We start from the raw sequence: 24,412 nt of genomic DNA on the forward strand, positions 1-24,412 counted from the left end.
ACTTTTAAAGTTCTTAACATTTTCCGTATTGACTGACCTTCATGTCTGAAGGTAATGATGGACTGTTGTTTCTCTTTGCTTATTTGAGCTGTTATTGCCATAATATGGACTTGGTCTTTTAACAAATAGGGCTATCTTCTGTATACCACACCTACCTTGTCACAAAACAACTGATTGGCTCAAACTCATTAAGAAGGAAAGAAATTCCACAAATGAACTTTTAAGAAGGCACACCTGTTCATTGAAATGCATTCCAGGTGACTGCCTCATGAAGCTGGTTGAGAGAATGCCAAGAGTGTGCAAAGCTGTCCTCAAGGCAAAGAGTGGCTACTTTGAATATATTTTGATTTGTTTAACACTTTTTTGATTACTACATGATTCCATATGTGTTATTTCATAGTTTTGATGTTTTCGCTAATATTATACAATATAGAAAATAGTAAAAAATTAAGAAAAACCTGTGAATAGGTGTGTCCAAACTTTGACTGCTACTGTATATATTTAAAAAGGTTTCCAAAATAACACTACCCAAAGGGCCCGCTATTGGTGGAATGACACTACCATGTATTCAGCACTTTCTGGGTGTTCTACAGAGACGACAGTCAGTGTGCGTTGGGAGTCGCAGCTTGTGTGCACGTGGCTCTCCCCTTGGGTACGGCTGACTCGAATCTCGCCAAGTTGCACAATCAGAAGTGATGAGGCAGACACAGAGGCAGCCAGTAGCCAGGAGCCAGGGCCGTGTCCTGGCCTTACCTCTCTCCATTGTCTGCTGTCCCCTCCTTGCCTGAGGCATGTTCAGCCAGCCTGAGCTAGTCCACCCACATACCCCTGCACCCCTTCCACCTCACCAGTCTGTCTGCCACTCGGTTAGAATTACTGCACACTGACCGACACTGAAGTGGCTATGTGTCTCTGTCTGAAACTGTGCAACCAACACCACAGGGAGGGCGGAGTGATGAAAAATGCCGTGTCACAACAGAGAATAGAGAGAAAGAGAGAGAGATAGTGATAAAAACGGAAAGGTTCTGTTTTGTCTTATTTTGTGGGCTGCAAGTCTGGCTGGAGCGGTCTGATTTTCATTCTCCGCTTCTCAGTTCCCATGGAATTTTCCCCAAGTCTGCGCCAATATAAGTTGAAGCAAACTCTATTCATCTATTTAGCAAGCTAGGGAGCTCTGCAGCTTAGCCTCTCCCACAGAAGTTCCATATGGGCGACACATGAAGTGAGATCTGCCAGAAGCAGCTGGAACCACTTTAGGAGTTCAGGCTCCGTCCAATTTCATTGTAAATGCATAATACACCTGCTGTTTATATTCGCTCTTCAGATCTGCTACTAGCCAATATACATGGCAAAATACTGTGTTAATCGAGTGATAATTGTGATCATTACCACACGCTGCAGGGTCTGTGAAGCTAGTATAAAATGCTGTCATTGTTACGAAGTATGAAGAACTCAGGAGCACAATACTGCTATGCTACATTAAAGGAATATAACTAACCACATTTTAATCTGTTCTTCAAGTGGTGTATATGAGTTTTCTTAATGATAACCTTGAGTCATTTGGTGTTGGAAGGTAATTGCTTTCTTTTGCAAAGGATCTGTGAATACCGCCTTACCATAGACTTTGATACACCCTCAACTTGATATGTGTCAGCTTATGGGACTGGCCGTCTACAACAGCATCACGCTGGACATCAGCTTCCCACCCTGTGTCTACAAGAAGCTGCTGACCCTGCCCGTGGTGCCGTGTGACCTCGATCCCCCCGTTGGCATGGCGACCCTCACCCTGGACGACCTGCAGCAGGTCATGCCTGTATGTACACAACACAAGCTGTGACTCTCACTGGCATTCTTTCCCATTACACTGCACTCTTCTCCTAACGATCACAAGTACAAGAATATTGATTGCAGTAGTCAATGAAACATTTGTATACTTACACAGTACTCCTCTTTTTAAGGATAATTATTTCTACAATCAAATGAATGGACGTGATGCTTATGAGAGGACATTTTAGAATGATTAAGATTTTCTCTGAAGGGTAAAGTGTTGATTTGTACAGTATATGAATATGGATGTACAGTTGAAGTCGGAAGTTTACATACACTTAGGTTGGAGTCATTAAAACTTGTTTTTCAACCACTCCACAAATTTCTTGTTAACTAACTATAGTTTTGGCAAGTCGGTTAGAACATCTACTTTGTGCATGACACAAGTAATTTTTCCAACAATTGTTTTTAGACGGATTATTTCACATATAATTCACAGTATCACAATTCCAGTGGGTCAGAAGTTTACATACACTAAGTTGAATTTCGCTCAGGAAGAAGACGCATTCTGTCTCCTAGAGATGAAGGTACTTTGGTGCGAAAAGTGCGAATCAATCCCAGAACAACAGAAAAGGACCTTGTGAAGATGCTGGAGGAAACAGGTACAAAAGTATCTATATCCACAGTAAAAAAGACAAAGATCGTACTTTTTGGAGAAATGTCCTCTGGTCTGATGAAACAAAACTAGAACTGTTTGGCCATAATGACCATCGTTATGTTTGGAGGAAAAAGGGGGAGGCTTGCAAGCCGAAGAACACCATCCCAACCGTGACGCACGGGGGTGGCAGCATCATGTTGTGGGGGTGATTTGCTGCAGGAGGGACTGATGCACTTCACAAAATAGATGGCATCGTGAGGAAGGAAAATTATGTCGATATATTGAAGCAACATCTGCTAAAATTAACTCCAATATGCCCCTGTTCCTACTTATAGCTGAACAATATGTGAAGGAATAAAGGCATCATAATGTCAGTAATGTGCTTGTAGTTTAGGGAGTCATATATTGTGCTATTTGTTGACGCGTGGTGTCGAAGTGTTTGTGCCATGCGCCACAGGAGTGTGAGATAATCAACCAGGTTCACACTCCATACGGTCCCAGTCTCACCCTGCCACCAGTCTCATAACAGTGTGGCTGCTGCCAAAGTGAGATGGGAGTGATTTGGCTAGGTCTCAGAGGTGCCAGGCTGGACTCCCACCATCACCTCAGACACACCAGTGATAGATTCCTACCCACAGATGTCACACCTAGCAGTCTAACACTGCTGATGAAGCTCTCCTGGTGATGGCAACATTTTTTATTGATCAGGGGGGGTTGAATGATGCCAGCTGTAGTTAAGGAGGAGGATTAGGGAGGAGAGATACACTTCACGTGGCATGACATGTTCTGCAATTGCCATCAATGTTATGCTTTGTTGACATAATATTTCCTTATATAATCATGTAGTTTCACATAATATGTAGATTTTTGAGTTGCTATTGAAAGTGATTGAAGTACTGATATTTTCCAATATTCACCAGCAGAGGGCTCTCAAACCTAACGTATGCACATCGCCACTTGCAATCTCTACAAACTCACTGTTACAAACTGTTACAAACTCTATGTTAATCACATACTGTTTACTTGTATGCACACAATACATTACTGTCACTAAGACTAGTATTAAACTGCTTTTGGTGTAATTGTGTAGCTTTCTATTCAGTATGCATCTTATCTCATTGGGCTCCCGAGTGGCGCAGCGGTCTGAATGACTGCATCTCAGTTTTAGAGGTGTCACTACAGACCCTGGTTCGATTCCAGGCTGTATCACAACCAGCTGAGATTGGGCGGAAAACAACTGGCCCAGTGTCGTAAGGGTTTGGCCGGTGTAGGCCGTCATTATAAATAAGAATTTGTTCTTAACTGACTTGCCTAGTTAAATTAATAAACATTGCACTGCGCAGCCTTGCCAGATGTTGGTCTGTACTGGGCAGTTGGCCTTGTCTTAGCTTACATAACGGCCTCTGTTGAATACCTTTTCCTAAATTGGAGGAGGACAGGGAAAAAGCTACCACAAGTTCTTTAAAAAGACTGACCAGCACTGACGTCAAACACATGTCATTGTTCTTCGAATGATTGCTTTTGCATTCTAAAATGTATTTTGTGTGACTATGTTCTAAGGTATGGATTGGAATAGCATAATCACAGTGATGTCATTGTATTTGGTACAAATCATTCCCTAAGTTCTAGACCTCAGCTGAATCTGGTAATGAGTGCTGTGGCTGTTGACCACATTAAGGAGACTAAATTTATTGGTGTTACCTTAGATTGTAAACTGTCATGGTCAAAATATATTGATCAATGGTTGTGTAAAGATGGGGAGAGATCTGTCCGTGATAAAGAGACACCACACTCCACAAAGCAAGTCCTGCAGGCTCTAGTTTTATCTTATCTTGATATTGTCCAGTCATATGGGGTGGCAGGTAGCCTAGTGGTTAGAGAATTAGGCCAGTAACAGAAAGTGTTGCTGGATCGAATCCCCGAGCCCACAAGGTAAAACGATGTTGTTCTGCCTCTGAACAAGGCAGTTTACCCACTGTTCCTAGGCTGTCATTGTAAATAAGAATTTGTTCTTATCTGACTTGCCTAGTTAAATAAAATAAAAAAATATGATCAAGTGCTGCAAAGAAGGAGCTACAGTAGTTAAGCTACAGCTTGCCCAGAACAGAGTGGCATGTCTTACTCTTCATTGTAATCAGAGGGCAAATATTAATACTATGCATGCCAGTCTCTCTTGGCTAAGAGTTGAGGGAAGACTGACTGCGTCTGTATTTTTTTTAATAAGAAACATTAAATGTTCCAAATTGTTTGCATATTCAACTTAAACAGAGCACTGACACACACACTTACCCCACCAGACATGCCACCAGGGGTCTTTTCACATTCCCCAAAAGTCCAGAACAAATTCAAGGAAATGTACAGTATTATACAGAGCCATGGAACTCCCATCATATTTCACAAGTGAACAGCAAACTTGGTTTCAAAAAACAAATAAAGCAACACCTCACGCACGACACAACGCCTACTTTTTGTGTGCATGTACTGACATGTAAACTACATGACCAAAAGTATGTGGACACGTGCTCGTTGAACATCTCATTCCAAAATCGTGGGCATTAATATGGAGTTGGTCCCCCTTTTTCTGCTATAACAGCAACCACTCTTCTGGGAAGGCTTTCCAATAGATGTTGGAATATTGCTACAGGGACTTGCTTCCATTCAGCGACAAGAGCATTAGTGAGGTCGGGCACTGGTGTTGGACAATTAGGCCTGGCTCGCAGTCTGCATTCCAATTCATCCCAAAGGTGTTGAATGGAGTTGAGGTCAGGACGCTGTGCAGGCCAGTCCAGTTCTTCCACATCGATCCCGACAAACCATTTCTATATTGACCTCGCTTTGTGCGTGGGGGCATTATCATGCTAAAACAGGAAAGGACCTTCCCCAAACTGTTGCCACAAAGTTGGAAGCACAGAATCGTCTACAATGCCATTGTATGCTGTAGTGTAAAGATTTCCCTTCAATGGAACTAAGGGGCCTAGCCCGAACCATGAAAAACAGCCTCAGACCATTATGCCTCCTCCACCAAACTTTATAGTTGGCACTATGCATTCGGACAGGTATCGTTCTCCTGGCATTCGCCAAACCCAGATTCGTCAGTCGGACTGCTAGATGGTGATGCGTGATTCATCACTCCAGAGAACTTGTTTCCACTGCTCCAGAGTCCAATGGCTGCGAGCTTTACACCGACGCTTGGCACTGCACATGGTGATTTTAGGTCTGCCATTGAAACCCATTTCATGAAGCTTCCGACGAACAGTTATTGTGCTGACGATGCTTCCATAGGCAGTTTGAAACTCGGTGTTGAAACCGAAGACAGAAAGTTTTTATGCGCTTCAGCACTTGGCGGTCCCATTCTGTTAGCTTGTGTGGCCTACGACTTCGTGGCTGAGCACTTACAGTTGACCGGGGCAGCTCTAGCAGGGCAGAAATTTGATGAACTGACTTGTTGGAAAGGTGGCATCCTATGACAGTGCCACGTTGAAAGTCACTGAGCTCTTCAGTCAGGCCATTCTACTGACAATGTTTGTCTATGGAGATTGCATGACGGTGTGCAAAAAATGTATAAACCTGTCACCAACGGGTGTGGCTGAAATAGCCGAATCCACTAATTTGAAGGGCTGTCCAAATACTTTTATATATATAATGTATGTGTAATTGCTAGATGTATTGTCGTTAAGTGTCAGACCCCAGTAAGACTACCTGCCGCCATTGGCATTGGCTAATTTGGATTTGTATTTGTGTTTTTTATGGATCCCCATTAGCTGTACTCTCATGTACTCTTCCTGGGGTCCAGCAAAATTAAGGTAGTTATACAATTTGAAAAACATTACAATACATTCACAACAGATTTCACAACACATTAAGTGTGTGCCCTCAGGCCACTACTCTACTACCACATATCTACAATACAAAATCCATGTGTTATCGTGTGTCTGTGCCTGTGTTTGTGTCTCTTCACAGTCCCCGCTGTTCCATAAGGTATATTTTTATCTGTTTTTCAAATCTGATTCTACTGCTTGCGTATGTTACTTGATGTGGAATAGAGTTCCATGTAGTCATGGCTCCATATAGTACTGTCCCATGGTCTGTTCTGGACATGTGAAGAGACCTCTGGTGGCATGTCTTGTGGGGTATGCATGGGTGTCTGAGCTGTGTGCTAGTAGTTTAAACAGACACCTCGGTGCATTCAACATGTCAAAACTTCTTACAAAAACAAGTAGTGATGAAGTCGATCACTCCTCTACTTTGAGCCATGAGAGATTGACATGCAAATGATTAATATTAGCTCTACGTGTACATTTAAGAGCCAACTGTGCTGCCTTGTTCTGGACCAGTTGTCATTTTCCCAAGTTCCTCTTTGTAGCACTAATGTGGATCCTAATAAAATCAACTACAACAAATCATGTACCATGCATACACCATATAATGGTTATTTTGTTTCCTCAATATGTGTTCTAGATTGTGTAGTGGCAAAGGCTTTACATGGTGCTCTTGTTGTTTGTTCTTACAATGTCACACAAAAGAGAAGTCAGTCATTAGAAGTATCAATAATGAAATGAAGTCAGATTTTCCTCCATAAAACATTCTATGAACATAGTGTTCTGTGCTGTATGAGGCAGAAGTTTCCACCGTGGCACTTTCAAATGGCAAGATGCTTTTTTTCCCTCTTTACAGATTTAGAAGAAGAAGAAGGTATATATGCTTCATAAAGATTGGTTGCAATCTATATAAAAAGCCATGCTTAAAGATTTGATCTCGTGTTTCAGGATCTTTCTCATGGGCTGGCAGAACTTCTCAGTTACGAAGGCAACGTGGAGGAGGACTTCAGTACTACTTTTCAGGTGGGGAAAACACAAATTCTTATACACAATAACACTTATGAAACATAATATATTTGACATTACCATAATACATACTGTGACAGCACAAGGGAAGCGCTCCACTAATGTAATGAATGTAATTTTAGGTGTCGCAGGAAGAACTAGGTGTGATCAAGTCCTACAATCTGAAACCGGGAGGAGATAAGATTCCTGTCACCAACCAGAACAGGAAGGGTAAGTGAGAAGTAGACAGATGCCAAAGAAAAGACCACTGTCCTTCAGTAGCTTGGGATATCTAACAGTACACTGCCTTTCAGACTATGTGGCAATTGTTTGTTCTCTCATAGTTGATTGTTTGATTATTCTTGTCTTTGCAGAGTATGTCCAGCTGTACGTAGATTTCCTGCTGAATAAGTCCATTTACAGGCAGTTTACTACCTTCTACTATGGCTTCCACAGTGTGTGCGCCTCCGACGCTTTGATGGTAAGAATGTCAAGACTTCTGGGCTTCCCGAGTGGCACAGTGGTCTAAGGCACTGCATCCCAGTGCTAGAGGCGTCACTACAGATTCGGGTTCGAACCCAGGCTGTGTTGCAGCCGGCCGCGACCGAGAGACCCATGAGGCGGCGCACAATTGGCCCAGCGTCGTCTGTGGTAGGGGAGGGTTTGGCCGGCCAGGATGTCCTTGTCCCATTGTGCTATAACAACTCCTGTAGCGGGCCGGGTGCATGCACGCTGACACGGTTTCCAGTTGTACAGTGTTTCCTCTGACACATTGGTGCAGCTGGCTTCTGGGTTTAGTGAGACAGGTCAAGGGCAGGCAGGGGTCAGTATTCCAGATAGGTGGGGCAAAGGTACAGGATGGCAGTCAGGGTAGGCAGAGGTCAGTAATCCAGATAAGTGGGGCAAAGGTACAGGACGGCAAGCAGGGTCAGGGCAGGCAGAAAAGGTCAAAACCGGGAAAACTAGAAAACAGGAACAATCGAGAGACAGGAACAGAGGGAAAACCGCTGGTAGGCTTGACGAAACAAAACAAACTGGCAACAGACAACCAGAGAACACAGGTATAAATACACAGGGGATGATGGGCGACACCTGGAGGGGGGTGGAGACAATCACAAAGACAGGTGAAACAGATCAGGGTGTGACAAAAAAGGGTTACAACCATACCGGAACACTTTTTTGGTGCTATATACTGTATATAACTTTTTTAATGGTTCTTTATAGAACCTTAGGAAATAGTTATTTATAACAGCTTACAGGTTCCATTTAGAACCTTATGAGTATGGTTCTTTATAGAACCTTCAAAAAAGGGTTCTGCTAGGGTTAAAAGCCAAAGAACCACTATCTGGTATTATTTAGAACCATTCTTTTTTAGTGTGTATCACTGAAAGTGAAAGGACATCATTTGTTGTGCTGCATTTCAGTGCCAGCTGGTCCTGTTTGAAAAGTCAATAGTGTTCAACTCATGTAGAAAGTTCCTGATTAGGCAGCATAGGGAGAAACGTGAGGTCCATTTTGCATTTACATTTTACAGAGAGGCAATGAGGAGTTGAGGCTAGGCTGTGTGTGCATGAAGGTGTGTGAGTGAGTGTACTGTTCCTCGCTGCCTGCTAAATGTGTTCACAGAGCTCCCCTCCCCCTCTCTTGACATAGGCGTCCTAACAGGGATTTTTGTGTGCTCTGTCTCCACCCTGTAACCAGGGCTCTTTGGGCCATAAGGGGGTGGCTCGTATGAGTGGCCTATAGAAAGTGTACGTGGGAACCACAATAAATGACAAGAGTGACGTCCTTCCACGAATATAAATCAGACAGACCACAAAGCTTCTGTATTCATGCAGAACCAGGCCAGCTTTATGGTTAGATTTGCATGGTTTGACATGGGAGGATCTGGCTCTCTCTGGTCGTTATCAGTTGCTTTCCCATTAGCTAATTAACTGTTTCCTTGCTGACCTGCTGACAGAAACCGATCGGCATATTGTGGAACTAACAATGAGTGAAAGATGGACCACACCAACCGTCTTTGATAGGCAGGCCGCGGTCCGTATCCAGACCCGTACGGACCACGGGTCCCCAACAAAAAATACGATTTTGTTGTAATGTTTGAGTCACTCAGATAACATATGAACACATTAAGAAATGGCAAAATGTGTAGAATAGCAGGAAATAATCTTTAAAACTACAACATTTTCTCTCCAACAATAAGAGCAGTGTAATCAGTTTGTGTCTTGGACAGTGCTTGTGTTGGGGTTGGAGTTTGTTACTACACTGATCAATTACCATATCAATCCAGACCTTTTCCACCTAGGACATTTGTGTGACTGGACCTTTTCAAATAGTATTTGAGTACCCCTGGACTACACCAAGTAATCAATCAATTAGAATCAATAAAAATTGACATGATTATGTAACGAACGTCGTCGGGAGAAGGAGAAGACCAAGGTGCAGCGTGGTAAGTATTCATAATCCTTTTAATAAATACGAATACTAGAACAAAAAAACAACAAAACGACAAACGAACAGTTCTGCAAGGTGCAATACACAAAACAGAAAACTACCCACAAACACAGGTGGGAACAGGCTACCTAAGTATGGTTCTCAATCAGAGACAACGATAGACAGCTGCCTCTGATTGAGAACCACACACGGCCAAACACAAAGAAATAGACAACATAGAACACCAGACATAGAATGCCCACCCCAACTCACGCCCTGACCAAACGAAAATAGAGACATAAAAAAGGAACTAAGGTCAGGGCGTGACAGTACACCCCCCCCAAAGGTGCGGACTCCGGCCGCAAAACCTGAACGTATAGGGGAGGGTCTGGGTGGGCATTTCACCGCGGTGGCGGCTCTGGTGTGGGACGTAGACCCCGCTCCACCTCTGGCTTGCCCACTTAGGTGGCGCCTCTAGAGCGGGGACCCTCGCCTCCGACCCCGGACTGGGGACCCTCGCAGCAGGCCCCGGATAGGAGGGCGACTCTGGCAGCTCCGGACAGGAGGGCGACTCTGGCAGCTCCGGACAGGAGGGCGACTCTGGCAGCTCCGGACAGGAGGGCGACTCTGGCAGCTCCGGACAGGAGGGCGACTCTGGCAGCTCTGGACAGGAGGGCGACTCTGGCAGCTCCGGACTGAAGCCCGTCGCTGGAGGCTCCGGACAGGAGGGCGTCGCTGGAGGCTCCGGACTAGAGGGCGTCGCTGGAGGCTCCGGACTAGAGGGCGTCACTGGAGGCTCCGGACTAGAGGGCGTCGCTGGAGGCTCCGGACTAGAGGGCGACGCTGGAGGCTCTGGACTAGAGGGCGACGCTGGAGGCTCCGGACTAGAGGGCGACGCTGGATCATCGCCATGGATCATCACTGGAGGCTTCGTGCCATGGATCATCACTGGAGGCTTCATGCCATGGATCATCACTGGAGGCTTCGTGCCATGGATCATCACTGGAGTGGAGAGACACACAGGAGGCCTGGCTCTGGGAGAAGGCACAGGACTCACCAGGCTGGGGAGACATGCAGGAGGGTTAGGGCTTAGCACAGGCACAGAACTCACCAGGCTGGGGAGACATGCAGGAGGCCTTGTCTGAGGCACCGGATGCACTGGGCCGTGGAGGCGCACTGGAGGTCTCGAGCAACGAGCCTGCACAACCTGTCCTGGCTGGATACCCCCTGTAGCCCGGCAAGTGCGGAGAGTTGGAACAGGCCGCACTGGGCTGTGCTGGTGAACCGGGGACACCGTGCGTAGGGCTGGTGCCGTATAACCCGGGCCGAGGAGATGCACTGGAGACCAGATGCTCTGAGCCGGCATCATCCCTCCTGGCTCGATGCCCACTCTAGCCCGGCCAATTCGAGGAGCTGCGATGTAGCGCACCGGACTATGCGTGCGCACTGGGAACACCGTGTGCTTCAAGGCATAACACGGTGCCTGCCCGGTCACTCTCTCGCCACGGTAAGCACGTGGAGTTGGCTCAGGTCTCCTACCTGACTCCGCCAATCTCCCCATGTGTCCCCCCCTCCTCCAAAAAATTCTGGGGCTACCTCTCGTGCACGTTACCTCGAGCCAATTCATCGTAGTGTCGCCGCTCCGCTCTAGCTGCCTCCAGCTCCTCTTTCGGACGGCGATACTCTCCCGGCTGTGCCCTGGGTCCCTTGCCGTGCAATATTTCCTCCCATGTCCAGGAGTCCATTACACGATGCTTGGTCCTTTGGTGGTGGGTAGTTCTGTATCGAACGTCGTCGGGAGAAGGAGAAGACCAAGGTGCAGCGTGGTAAGTATTCATAATCCTTTTAATAAATACGAATACTAGAACAACAAAACGACAAACGAACAGTTCTGCAAGGTGCAATACACAAAACAAAAAACAACTACCCACAAACACAGGTGGGAACAGGGTACCTAAGTATGGTTCTCAATCAGAGACAACGATAGACAGCTGCCTCTGATTGAGAACCACACACGGCCAAACACAAAGAAATAGACAACATAGAACACCAGACATAGAATGCCCACCCCAACTCACGCCCTGACCAAACGAAAATAGAGACATAAAAAAGGAACTAAGGTCAGGGCGTGACAGTACACCCCCCCCCCCAAAGGTGCGGACTCCGGCCGCAAAACCTGAACGTATAGGGGAGGGTCTGGGTGGGCATTTCACCGCGGTGGCGGCTCTGGTGTGGGACGTAGACCCCGCTCCACCTCTGGCTTGGCCCACCCCAACTCACGCCCTGACCAAACCAAAATAGAGACATAAAAAGGAACTAAGTTCAGGGCGTGACAGATTAACTTCTTATGGCTGCAAGCCCGAAGCCGGCCACAATATGACAACAGCCACTTCAAGTGCAGGGCGCGAAATTCAAAATATATTTTTTTGAAATATTTAACTTTCACACATTAACAAGTCCAATACAGCAAATGAAAGGTACACATCTTGTGAATCCAGCCAACATGTCCGATTTTTAAAATGTTTTACAGCGAAAACAGCACATATATTTATGTTAGCTCACCACCAAATACAAAAAAGCACTAACATTTTTCACAGCACAGGTAGCATGCACAAAGCCAACCTAACTAACCAAGAACCAACCAAACTAACCAACAAACAACTTCATCAGATGACAGTCTTATAACATGTTATTCAATAAATCTATGTTTTGTTCGAAAAATGTGCATATTTCAGGTATAAATCATAGTTTACATTGCAGCTACAATCAGAAATTGCACCGAAAGCAGCCAGAATAATTACAGACACCAACGTCAAATACCTAAATACTCATCATAAAACATTTCTGAAAAATCGATGGTGTACAGCAAATTAAAGACAAACATCTTGTGAATCCAGCCAATATTTCCGATTTTTTAAGTGTTTTACAGCGAAAACACAATATAGCGTTATATTAGCTTACCACAATAGCCAGAAACACAAGCCATTTCCCAGCAGCAAAAGTTAGCGATCGTAACAAACCAGTAAAAGATATATAATTTTTGACTAACCTTGATATGCTTCATCAGATGACAGTCCTATAACATCAGGTTATACATACACTTATGTTTTGTTCGAAAATGTGCATATTTAGAGCTGAAATCAGTGGTTATACATTGTGCTAACGTAGCTACTTTTTCCCACAACGTCCGGATTTTTTTCTGACACTTTTTCTGACACACATATTCTGACCAAATAGCTATTCATAAACATAACTAAAAAATACATGTTGTATAGGAAATGATAGATACACTAGTTCTTAATGCAATCGCCGTGTTAGAATTCTAAAAATAACTTCATTACGACATAAGGCTTACGTTATGGCGACCGAGTGCCCAAAACCTGGGCGCAAAACTAATAGTACACAGTTCGACAGATATATGAAATAGCATCATAAAATGGGTCCTACTTTTGCTGATCTTCCATCAGAATGTTGTACAAGGTGTCCTTTGTCAAGAACAATCGTTGTTTGGATTTAGAACGTCCTTTTTCCCTCTTGAATTAGCAAGCGCACTAGCCAAGTGGCGCGAAGCTCTCCTTTCTGAACAAAGGCACACAACGCAACACGCCTAACGTCCCGAATAAATTTCAAAAATCTAATAAAACTATATTGAAAAAACATACTTTACGATGATATTGTCACATGTATCAAATAAAATCAAAGCCGGAGATAGTAGTCGCCTATAACGAAAACTTTTCAGAAGGCAATTCCAGGTCCAACCTCGCGCCTTCCTGAAAACAGGAAATGGGTGACACGTCATTCCAAGAGGATTTATTCCATCTCAGACCAAGATAAACACTCCATTTCTTCTCTCACTGCCTCTTGACATCCAGGGGAAGGTGTATGACGTGCATGTATACTAATACGTATCATGCCCATTTATAGGCAGGACCTAGAAGAGAGCATCGATTTCAGATTTTCCACTTCCTGGTCAGGAAGTTTGTGCCAAATGAGTTCTGTTTTACTCACAGATATAATTCAAACGGTTTTAGAAACTAGAGAGTGTTTTCTATCCAATAGTAATAATAATATGCATATTGTACGAGCAAGAATTGAGTACGAGGCCGTTTGAAATGGGCACCTTTTATCTGGCTACTCAATACTGCCCCTGCAGCCCAAACAGATTAAAACAGACTGGAGTACTGCAATTAACTGTATGTAGTGAATTTTCAGATGAGCTGACAGCGATGGAAATTCCCCTCATTGTTTTATTGCGGTCATTGGTATCTGTCTGGGCAAGGACTCTGCTGCACTTCCAAAAACAAATATTTGACTGTTCAATTATCTGTTTGCTGTACGTGTCACTGAATGCCAGAGTTGGTATCTATGCCACAGCTGAACCGATCACAAACCACAGTTAAACATTCATTTAATTATTTTCCTGGTGCAGCAATTTTAGCATGCATGCTGAGTCTATCCATTTTGAATAGGAATCTAATATGCATTGTTGGGGTCTAAATAAACCGAGTAAAAAACTCACTGACGCTTAGTAAAGCTCAAACCAAGTTTATTCACCCGCTGGGTCATACAGCTGCATAAGACCAAAAACATTATAACGATTCTCGTGGGCTGAAGGAAGAGTGGACCAAGGTGCAGTGTTTAAAGTGTTCCTAATTTAATCCAAAAACCAAATCGAACAAAAACAACAAACAGGAGAACGAAAGCGAAACAGTTCTGTCTGGTGCAGACACAAAAACAGAAAACAACTACCCACAAAACACAGGTGGGAAAAGGCTACCTAAGTATGGTTCTCAATCAGAGACAACGATAGACAGCTGCCTCTGATTGAGAACCACACCCGGCCAAACACATAGAAATAGACAACATAGAACAAAAACATAGAATGCCCACCCCAACTCACGCCCTGACCAACCAAAATAGAGACATTAAAAGGATCTCTAAGGTCAGGGCATGACAAACATATTCACACAAGTACTGGTATTTAACCCTTTCTCCTATGCTGAGTCTCTTACACATCTGAACAGCCAATACATCTCTATTGCTAATAGAACCTTAGTGATATCTGTTCTTCCTTACTTCATCTGACCTGACTCCTCCCCATAGGATCCCTGATGTCCAAAAATAACATATTCTCACAGAATGTAAGATGTCTAAATTCCCCTCTCTCCCTCAGTGACATGAATAAGGATACTTCATATTTTCAATTTAGAACTCAGAACCCATCAGAATGTAACAGGAAAATAATTTTAAACAGAATGCAGTTGTCACGTTCCTGACCTATTTCTGTTAGTTTGTTGTATGTGTTAGTTGGTCAGGACGTGAGTTTGGGTGGGCATTCTATGTTTTCTGTTTCTATGTTGGTTTATGGGTTGCCTGGTATGGCTCTTAATTAGAGGCAGGTGTTTGGCTTTCCTCTAATTAAGAGTCATATTTAGGTAGGTGGTTTCACAGTGTTCGTTGTGGGTGGTTGTCTCCTGTGTCAGTCGCACCATACGGGACTGTTCGGTTTGTGTTGTACATCGTCATTTTATGTGTAGGCTATTTTTCCCTGTTCGTGCGTTCTCGTGTTTAAATGTAAGTTCGTCGTTCAGGTCTCTACACCGTTTGTTGTTTTTGTTAGTTTAGTCAAGTTCGTGTTTTCTTTAATAAATTATGTGTTCAAACTCCGCTGCGCCTTGGTTCCCTCAATACTCCTCCTTTTCGGTTGAAGAGGAGGAGGAGCGCCGTTACAGAACCACCCACCAAATCTCCAGAACCAAGCAGCGGTGTAAACGGAGTAAGGGACAGAAAAAGAAGGAGGAATGGACTTGGGACGATGTATTGGACGGGAAAGGTTGCTACACATGGGAGGAGATCCTGGCTGGTAGGGATCGCCTCCCATGGGAACAGCTGGAGGCACTGAGGAGAGCAGAGGCAACCGGAGAAGGGAACCGGAGTTATGAGGGGACGCGTCTAGCACGGAAGCCCGAAAAGCCCGTGAGTACCACCCAAAAATTTCTTGGGGGGGGGCTAAGAGGTAGTGGGCCAAGGGCAGGTAGGAGACCTGCGCCCACTTCCCAGGCTTACCGTGGAGAGCGGGAGTACGGGCAGGCGCCGTGTTACGCAGTAGAGCGCACGGTGTCTCCTGTACGAGTGCATAGCCCAGTGCGGGTTATTCCACCTCCCCGCACGGGTAGGGCTAGATTGGGCATTGAGCCAGGTGTCATGAGGCCGGCTCAACGCGTCTGGTCTCCAGTGCGTCTCCTCGGGCCGGCTTACATGGCACCAGCCTTACGCATGGTGTCCCCGGTTCGCCTACATAGCCCGGTGCGGGTTATTCCACCTCCCCGCACTGGTCGGGCGACGGGGAGTATTCAACCAGGTAAGGTTGGGCAGGCTCGGTGCTCAAGGGAGCCAGTACGCCTTCACGGTCCGGTATTTCCGGCACTACCTCCCCGCCCCAGCCCAGTACCACCAGTGCCTACACTACGCACCAGGCTTCCAGTGCGTTTTCAGAGCCCTGTTCCTCCTCCACGCACTCTCCCTATGGTGCGTGTCTCCAGCCTAGTGCCTCCAGTTCCGGCACCGCGCACTAAGCCACATGTGCGTCTCCTAAGTCCTGTGCACACTGTTGTTTCTCCCCGCACTCGTCCTGAGGTGCGTGCCCTCAGTCCGGTACCACGCACCAGGCATATAGTGCGCTTCGAGAGGTCAGTGTGTCCTGTCCCTGCTCCCCGCACTAGGCTTGAAGTGCGTGTCCTCAGTCAGGTGCCTCCAGTTCCGGCACCACGCACCAAGCCTACAGTGCGTCTCAGCCGGCCAGAGTCTGCCGTCTGCCCAACGGCGCATGAACTGCCCGTCTGCCATGAGCCTGCAAAGCTGCCCGTCTGCCATGAGCCTACAGAGCCTTCCGCCAGACAGGAGCAGCCAGAGCCTTCCGCCAGACAGGAGCAGTCTGAGCCATCCGTCTCCCCAGCGCCGTCTGAGCCATCCGTCTCCCCAGCGCCGTCTGAGCCATCCGTCTCCCCAGCGCCGTCTGAGCCATCCGTCTCCCCAGCGCCGTCTGAGCCATCCGTCTCCCCAGCGCCGTCTGAGCCATCCGTCTCCCCAGCGCCGTCTGAGCCATCCGTCTGTCCCGAGCCATTAGAGCCGCCCGTCTGTCCCGAGCCGTCAGAGCCGATAGTCAGTCAGGAGCCGCTAGAGCCAGTCGTCAGTCAGGATCTGCCAGAGCCGCCAACCAGACAGGATCTGCCAGAGCCGCCAACCAGACAGGATCTGCCAGAGCCGCCAACCAGACAGGATCTGCCAGAGCCGCCAACCAGACAGGATCTGCCAGAGCCGCCAGCCAGCCATGAGCGTCCAGAGCCGCCAGCCAGCCATGAGCGTCCAGAGCCGTCAGCCAGCCATGAGCGTCCAGAGCCGTCAGCGAGCCATGAGCGTCCAGAGCCGTCAGCGAGCCATGAGCGTCCAGAGCCGTCAGCGAGCCATGAGCGTCCAGAGCCGTCAGCCAGCCATGAGCGTCCAGAGCCGTCAGCCAGCCATGAGCGTCCAGAGCCGTCAGCCAGCCATGAGCGTCCAGAGCCGTCAGCCAGCCATGAGCGTCCAGAGCCGTCAGCCAGTCATGAGCTGTCCCTCAGCCCAGAGCGGCTATTTACCCAGAACTGCCCCTCAGTCCAGAGCTGTCTCTCTGTCCGGAGTTGCCCCTCTATCCTGAGCTGCCCCTCTATCCTGAGCTACCTCTCTATCCTGAGCTACCTCTCTATCCTGAGCTATCTCTCTATCCTGAGCTATCCCTCTGTCCTGAGCTATCCCTCTGTCCTGAGTTATCCCTCTATCCCGGGGCTGCCCCTTGTATTGATGTTACCCAAAAGATTAAGTGGGTGTAGTATGAGGGTGGTCATTTGTAGGGGGAGATGGAAGCTGGGATTGACTATGGTGGGGTGGGGACCTCGCCCGGAGCCTGAGCCACCACCGTGGTCAGATGCCCACCCAGACCCTCCCCTAGACTTTGTGCTGGTGCGCCCGGAGTTCGCACCTTATGGGGGGGGTTATGTCACGTTCCTGACCTATTTCTGTTAGTTTGTTGTATGTGTTAGTTGGTCAGGACGTGAGTTTGGGTGGGCATTCTATGTTTTCTGTTTCTATGTTGGTTTATGGGTTGCCTGGTATGGCTCTTAATTAGAGGCAGGTGTTTGGCGTTCCTCTAATTAAGAGTCATATTTAGGTAGGTGGTTTCACAGTGTTCGTTGTGGGTGGTTGTCTCCTGTGTCAGTGTTTGTCGCACCATACGGGACTGTTCGGTTTGTGTTGTACATCGTCATTTTATGTGTAGGCTATTTTTCCCTGTTCGTGCGTTCTCGTGTTTAAATGTAAGTTCGTCGTTCAGGTCTGTCTACACCGTTTGTTGTTTTTGTTAGTTTAGTCAAGTTCGTGTTTTCTTTAATAAATTATGTGTTCAAACTCCGCTGCGCCTTGGTTCCCTCAATACTCCTCCTTTTCGGTTGAAGAGGAGGAGGAGCGCCGTTACAGCAGTGCAATATCAGAATCAGTAATACTATGTCATTTGTCGCAATGACTAAACTTGACGGGGACTCAAATGACAAATGTCCCTGAGCTTTTTGTTTTTGCACTGAGACTAAAACAAAAATCCCTCTTTCAATCTTGGTAGGACTTGCTACTTAATATGCTCTTGTTGCACCAGCACCAACACAGAATTTGCCATTAGTTAGATATATGCAGTACTGCTTCTATTTTTAGTTCTGTTAGTACAATCTATTAGTTCTCTCAGGAGATTTTTCCTCTTAGCTTTCCAAGGCAGTGCATGCTCATATGAACAGGCTCATATTGTACATGTATTTTCATGCTGGTCAGTGAAAGTGGGACGGAAACATGTACTGTACATGTAGGAAAAGTCAGCTTTAGCCCCCACATGGCCCGACGCCAGTGAATGCAATCGGCTTTCAAACCAGCTCCTTGATACAGTTACGCAATGGTTGTCTACGCTTGCATTAATTATGCAACACTGCTGTGACAGCAATAACTCAATGGCTGTCTAGTGGGGTGAGGGGAGAGAGGGAAGATGGGGGAGAGAGGGGAAAGGGAGTGTGGCAGACCACAGTTTGGTCTGTCCCAGATTCTTCAGTAACTCTATACCTCAGCTGGATCTTGCCATTGGCTTGGCTTGCTCTAGCTAGTCATCAGGTTGCATTTATGTTTGCACTTTATGAACAAGGTGAAACTGTGCTGCTGTGAGGCAGTCTTGCAGAGCGTGCACTGCCTGACACTGCTGTCTGGGTGTGTTTGGATAAAGTGGAGTCATGATGTGATAACACAGCTAGCACACAACTTTCTGAGAACCATATGTTTCTTTGCGCTTGGTGAGAGCGTTGTTGTCCTATGGTTATTTGGCATATAACCTTGCCACAATGTTCTGGGAATGGTGCAGGATACCCAGCTAGCACATAACATTCTGAGAACCATATGCTTCTTCGGTGGGAATTTTAGTACTACGTTTTCTACAGGTTTCCTCATGGTTCTATTTAAAGTCATGTTCTCAGAACGTTCAGAGAACATTAAGAAACAATATTTTTCTGTCGGAATTTCAGTACTTCAGCATAACGTTTTCTGCAGGTTCTATTTTAATTAATGTTCTCTGAACATTAAGAAACCTTTCCATAAAAAAAACAAGAAAACATTAGTTATGTTCAAAGAAAGTTCTAAGAATATTATTTAAAAACATACACATTCCATTCTCAGCGTCAACAAAACTCTCACTATCCTCTATCTTTTAGTATTTATTCGGATTCGAGGCAGCGGCTACTGTTCCTGGGATTCAAACAGGAAACAACACAACAAATAAAGTACATAATATACATAAATATACATAGCACTACATTTGCATTACAATTTAGCCATTCAGCAGAATTTCCCATCCAGAGCGACCCTCAGCTAATGCATTCATCTTAAGATAGACAGGCGAAACAACCACATATCACTGTCGTATCCCAACCACGTATCACATACATAATACAATGCATAATACAATACATAATACAATACAAAATGCATAAAAATTGTCTGTGTCTCATCACAGTCCCCGTCGTGTTGTAAGGTGTTCTTTTATCTGTTTTTTTATCTGTTTTTATTGCTAGTTTGAGTTACCTGGGGTGGCAGAGAGTTTCATTTAGCCATTGCTCTATTTAATACTGTGTGTTTCCCAGCCTCTGTTCTGGACCTGGGGATTGTGAAGAGACCTCTGGTTGCATGTCTCGTGTGGTACTGATGAACTCCGAAATGTGTGCCAACTGCTTGAACAGACAGTTCGGTACCTTCTACACATCAACACTTCGCACAAAGACCAATGGTGATACAGTCAATCTCTCGTCAACTTTGAGCCAGGAGAGATTGATGTGCATGTCATTGATATTTGCCCTCTGTGTACATCTAAGTGGAATACGTGCTGCTCTGTTTTAGACCAACTGCAATTTGCCTATGTGCTTCTTTGCCACACCTGACCACACAACTGGACAGTATTCCAGGTGCCACAAAACTAGGGCCTGTAGGACCTGTCTGGTTGACTGAGATATCAAGAAAGCAGAGCAATGTTAAGTGTGTTCAGGTGTGTTGGCCACGCCCACTAATTGGCCACACCTGATCTTAATTAGTGATTGTTTCCTTTAAAATGGGGTATGTTTGAATAGACTAAAATGAATAGCTTTGTATGAGTAAAAAAAAACTTGGTATTCTAGCAACATCCAGGTGGTGCAGTGGACTATTCCATGATTAGTAAACAGAAGATCATAGGTTCTAATCTCGCAGATACCATGCCTCAATAAAAAAAAATATGTGTTTGCATGATTAATGCTGATTAATTTCCATGTGTCATATCTGTGCTTAGAGTTCAAAACAGTTCATGCTAGCTAGCAGTGTTATTAAAAGTCTTATTGAAACATGTTCTCAGAATGTTATTTCTTTACTTAAATAAAACCTCTCAGGAAAACATCCAGGGAACCATAGTAAAAGTTCTCAGAACCTCAGCTTTACCGGTCAGGACACTTATGGCTTCGTTCCCAGAACCAAAGGAAAACCAAAAACGTACATTCCCACAACATCCAAGGAACCAAATGTGCTAGCTGGGAAGAGTGCATGGGACTGAAAAGTGGTCAAGGACAGAGTAATACAGAGAAAATATGCAACTATGTCTATTAGGGTTTGCAAAATGAGGCCAAATGTATCAAGTTTGCAACTTGATAATGTTTGCATAATGTGTCTGATTAATACTTTAGACAGTGTGTGACACAACAATCCATGCATGACACTACCATAGTCATGCACTGCTCTGTTTAAGTGCAAATTTTAGTGCAATATTGGGTCAATAAACAGGGATTCATGATTCAGACCAACATGGTAGTAACCCCTTGTCTTGTGTCATGCAGTAGTCAGGTTTTAATGGACAAACTCCCATGGTACTAGCACTGGTTGTCTTGTGAAATCCTGCAGTTTCACTGGAATCCCATTGTGTCCTGTAGTTTCATATCCTGCAGTTTTACTTGTCAGACTATTGCGATAGTGACTCTGTGTCTTGTCCCTCTCGTTGTAGTTACTGAGGCCCGAGGAGGTGGAGATCCTGGTGTGTGGCAGTCCCAACCTGGACATGAGCTCTCTGCAGAAGGCAGCCCAGTACGAGGGCTACAGCAAGACTGACCCCACCATCAGGTACTATAAACCCATCATCATATCAGTCATTGTGTAAAAAGGCCTGATGTCTCATAGATATTAAAGCCACAATCCTGAGTTTCTAAATGACCATTGAACAGCAGGAAATATCCCAGATGGTGCATCTAATTAAAGTAGGTCCTAATGATTGTGCCTAACCCTAACCTTAAAGTAAATCATCTAATGTGTTACTCCGTCTACGTGGTCAGGGCGTTCTGGGCCGTGGTGCTGGGATTCCCTCTGAAGTTCCAGAAGAGGCTGCTCCACTTCTCAACAGGAAGTGACCGCGTCCCCGTGGGAGGAATGGCCAACCTCAACTTCAAGATCTCCAAGATTGATGCCTCCACCGACTGGTAAGATACTGCAGATGTCCTCACTGTTTTCTTTCTTATTCATTGTAAACATGTTCGAAAGTACTAAAAGCAGACCTCCTTTATTCAGTTGGTATTGTCACATTTGATTTATACAGAACAGCAACTGTGAACAAACGTGAATTTATCGTTGACCTTTTCTTCCTTCCAGGTTGCCTATATCTCACACATGTTTCAACCAGATCTGCCTGCCACCATACAAAAACAAAAAAGAACTGAAGCAGAAGTTAACTATTGCCATTTCAAATGCGGAGGGATTTGGACTGGAGTAAACTCAGATAACGACAATGGTTAAACTGCCATTTATCTTTGGATCGTGGTCAGTAGGGTGTGTATATTTGAACATGTTCAGACATGCTACCAGTAATCTCTCAGCTTCAGTATTTCTTAATAATATACTTAACAAATCTGTTTCTGTAGAATATTGAGTGAAAAGTTACATTACAAGTATAGCCTTCAAAGCTCTCCCGTTTGTGCTATAAATACCTTTGCCTTTTGGATATCAAAATGGACATGGAAAATGTTCTGCTCAGTCCATTAAACAATGGAGTTGTTTATTAAAGTCAGAGGTTGAATGTAGGTCAGAGCAGGGCTGGGTTGGTCTGTGATAAAATAGTTAAACAAACAGTCTGCCAGTACTGTGGTGTCAGCTCTTAAAGTGACAGAGCCCATCTCTCCTCCTGAACAGAGTTCTTTCCCGCCTCTCTTTGACAAAAGCCTTTTCAGGCCTAAGATTTAAATAATTCCGAGTCTGATGGTAAATTATGAACACAGATATTATCTTGTTGGTATTTATACTAATATATTTTGTTTTCAGAGGTCTCAGAAGTTTTGAAACATTTGGAAGACGTTTCTGTTATGTTGTTCGTGAGCAGAGTTTTTAGACGACCCTTTCTGGATGTTTTCATGTAGAGCATGAAAGGGAATCAAGCTTCGGTAAGGTTTATCATGTTGGGGCGGCAGGTAGCCTAGTGGTTAGAGTGTTGGTCCAGTAACCGAACGGTTGCTAGATTGAATCCCCGAGCTGACAAGGTAACAATCTGTCATTCTGCCCCTGAACAAGGCAGTTAACCCACTGTTCCTAGGCCGTCATTGTAAATAAGAATTTGTTCTTAACTGACTTGTCTAGTTAAATAAATAAATAAATACAGTAGTTGTGCTGGTATATGGCTATTATTGATGTGGGAACTTACTGTGTACCTTGTTTGCTTACTCCCACATTGTCGGTGATGCCTCTCTGTACAGATTACATCTCTTGGTACAGTTGGCATATTGTATGGAGAGGTATGAAGTAGTTACAAAACACCAATGAGATCACGATTGATATCAAGGCAAGTATGAGTTCGGTGGACCTCACACACCTGCAGGTTAAAACGATGAGACGAATTCATGAAATGTACAGTATCGGGAACTATGTCATGTGATTTAATACTGTTGTATAGGGATCCTTTTGTAAAGTGGTGACACTTGTGTGGTAGTTAGCTCGCTCAGGATGTCCATATTTCATGGACTGTATGATTCTTCTAAAATGATCTTGATGATAAAAATAAGGTCTTTGTTGAAACAGATCCGTTGTCCTGTTGCATGTGGTGTCCAATTAACCAAAGGTTACCAGGCTTAGACGATCTTGCCTTAGATTGAGTCCTCCCTCATCACTCTTTCTCCTCAGGTAATGGACACTTACACTAAAGAAAGACTGCCTGTGCTTCTCTAACAGGAGCAATCGGTTGTGTTGATTTATGAGCCCAGGTCAACTGTTTATAGTTCTCCCCAACAGTGAGGAAGTGAAGTTGCAATGCATACCACCAACTGTGATGGAATGGAAGTTATTTAAAGTATACTGCATAGATAACTATTTACATCTCATCATTGAATGTATATGTTGGACATGGGGATTTAGTCACAGTTAAGTTCAGTGGAGGCTGCTGAGGGGAGGATGGCTCACAATAATGGCTGGAATGGAGCGCATGGAATGGCATCAAACACATGGAAACCATCCTCTCCAGCCATTACCACGAGCCCATCCTCCCCAATTAAGGTGCCACCAACCTCCTGTGGTTAAGTTATCCTGTACTCTAGAAAACATACAAAAGGGTCTGAATACTTATGTAAATGTGATATTTCATTTTTTTATTTGAAATACATTTGCAAAAATTAAAAAAAAAACTGTTTTTGCTTTGTCATTATGGGGTATTGAGTGTAGATTGAATTATTTTATCCATTTCAGAATAAGGCTGTAACGTAACAAAATGTGGAAAAAGTCAAGGGGTCTGAATACTTTCTGAATGCACTGTAAGTTATCCTGCATTCTAGAAAACCTACTAATCATGTGGCCTGTTGCTGATTTTAAACATGTGCACTATGTTCTTCCGGAGAAGCCTTTTAGCATAGTTGACGTGATGAGCTAATGCTTTAAATGAGGAAAGTGTTAATTAAGCAGTAGCCAAGCTTGTGAAAATATAGACCAGTCGCCCAATCACAGGAGGGATCCCCCAGCAGAAATAAAATGACTACTAGCCTTCCATTTAAATCTGGGTTGCTCTCTTGTAGTCTAAATGGACCCAGCTGCTGCTAGGAACCTCTAAAAGCATCTGTATAGACGGTCTCTGTAGTCTTTCTCTAGTCTATGTACAATGTTGTACTGTAGCCAGCTGAGAATGGACTCC

At 45.0% G+C, this 24,412-nt stretch overlaps 1 protein-coding gene across 1 annotated transcript in view; it reads left to right on the top strand.

Annotated features, from left to right (window-relative positions):
* The window catches only part of LOC120046146 (probable E3 ubiquitin-protein ligase HECTD2), a 40,250-nt gene extending 17,486 nt beyond the window's left edge, over positions 1 to 22,764 (top strand). Inside the window, exons 15-21 of the mRNA XM_038991146.1 lie at positions 1,655 to 1,813; positions 7,192 to 7,266; positions 7,392 to 7,479; positions 7,623 to 7,729; positions 21,260 to 21,375; positions 21,585 to 21,728; positions 21,898 to 22,764. Of these exons, the coding sequence (XP_038847074.1) occupies positions 1,655 to 1,813; positions 7,192 to 7,266; positions 7,392 to 7,479; positions 7,623 to 7,729; positions 21,260 to 21,375; positions 21,585 to 21,728; positions 21,898 to 22,018 (810 nt within the window). The 3' untranslated portion in view covers positions 22,019 to 22,764. The remainder of the gene's footprint in view (positions 1 to 1,654; positions 1,814 to 7,191; positions 7,267 to 7,391; positions 7,480 to 7,622; positions 7,730 to 21,259; positions 21,376 to 21,584; positions 21,729 to 21,897) is intronic.
* The last annotated feature ends 1,648 nt before the right edge of the window (positions 22,765 to 24,412 follow it).

The sequence above is a fragment of the Salvelinus namaycush genome, chromosome 4 (genome assembly GCF_016432855.1).
Source record: "Salvelinus namaycush isolate Seneca chromosome 4, SaNama_1.0, whole genome shotgun sequence".
Classification (NCBI taxonomy): Eukaryota; Metazoa; Chordata; class Actinopteri; order Salmoniformes; family Salmonidae; genus Salvelinus; species Salvelinus namaycush.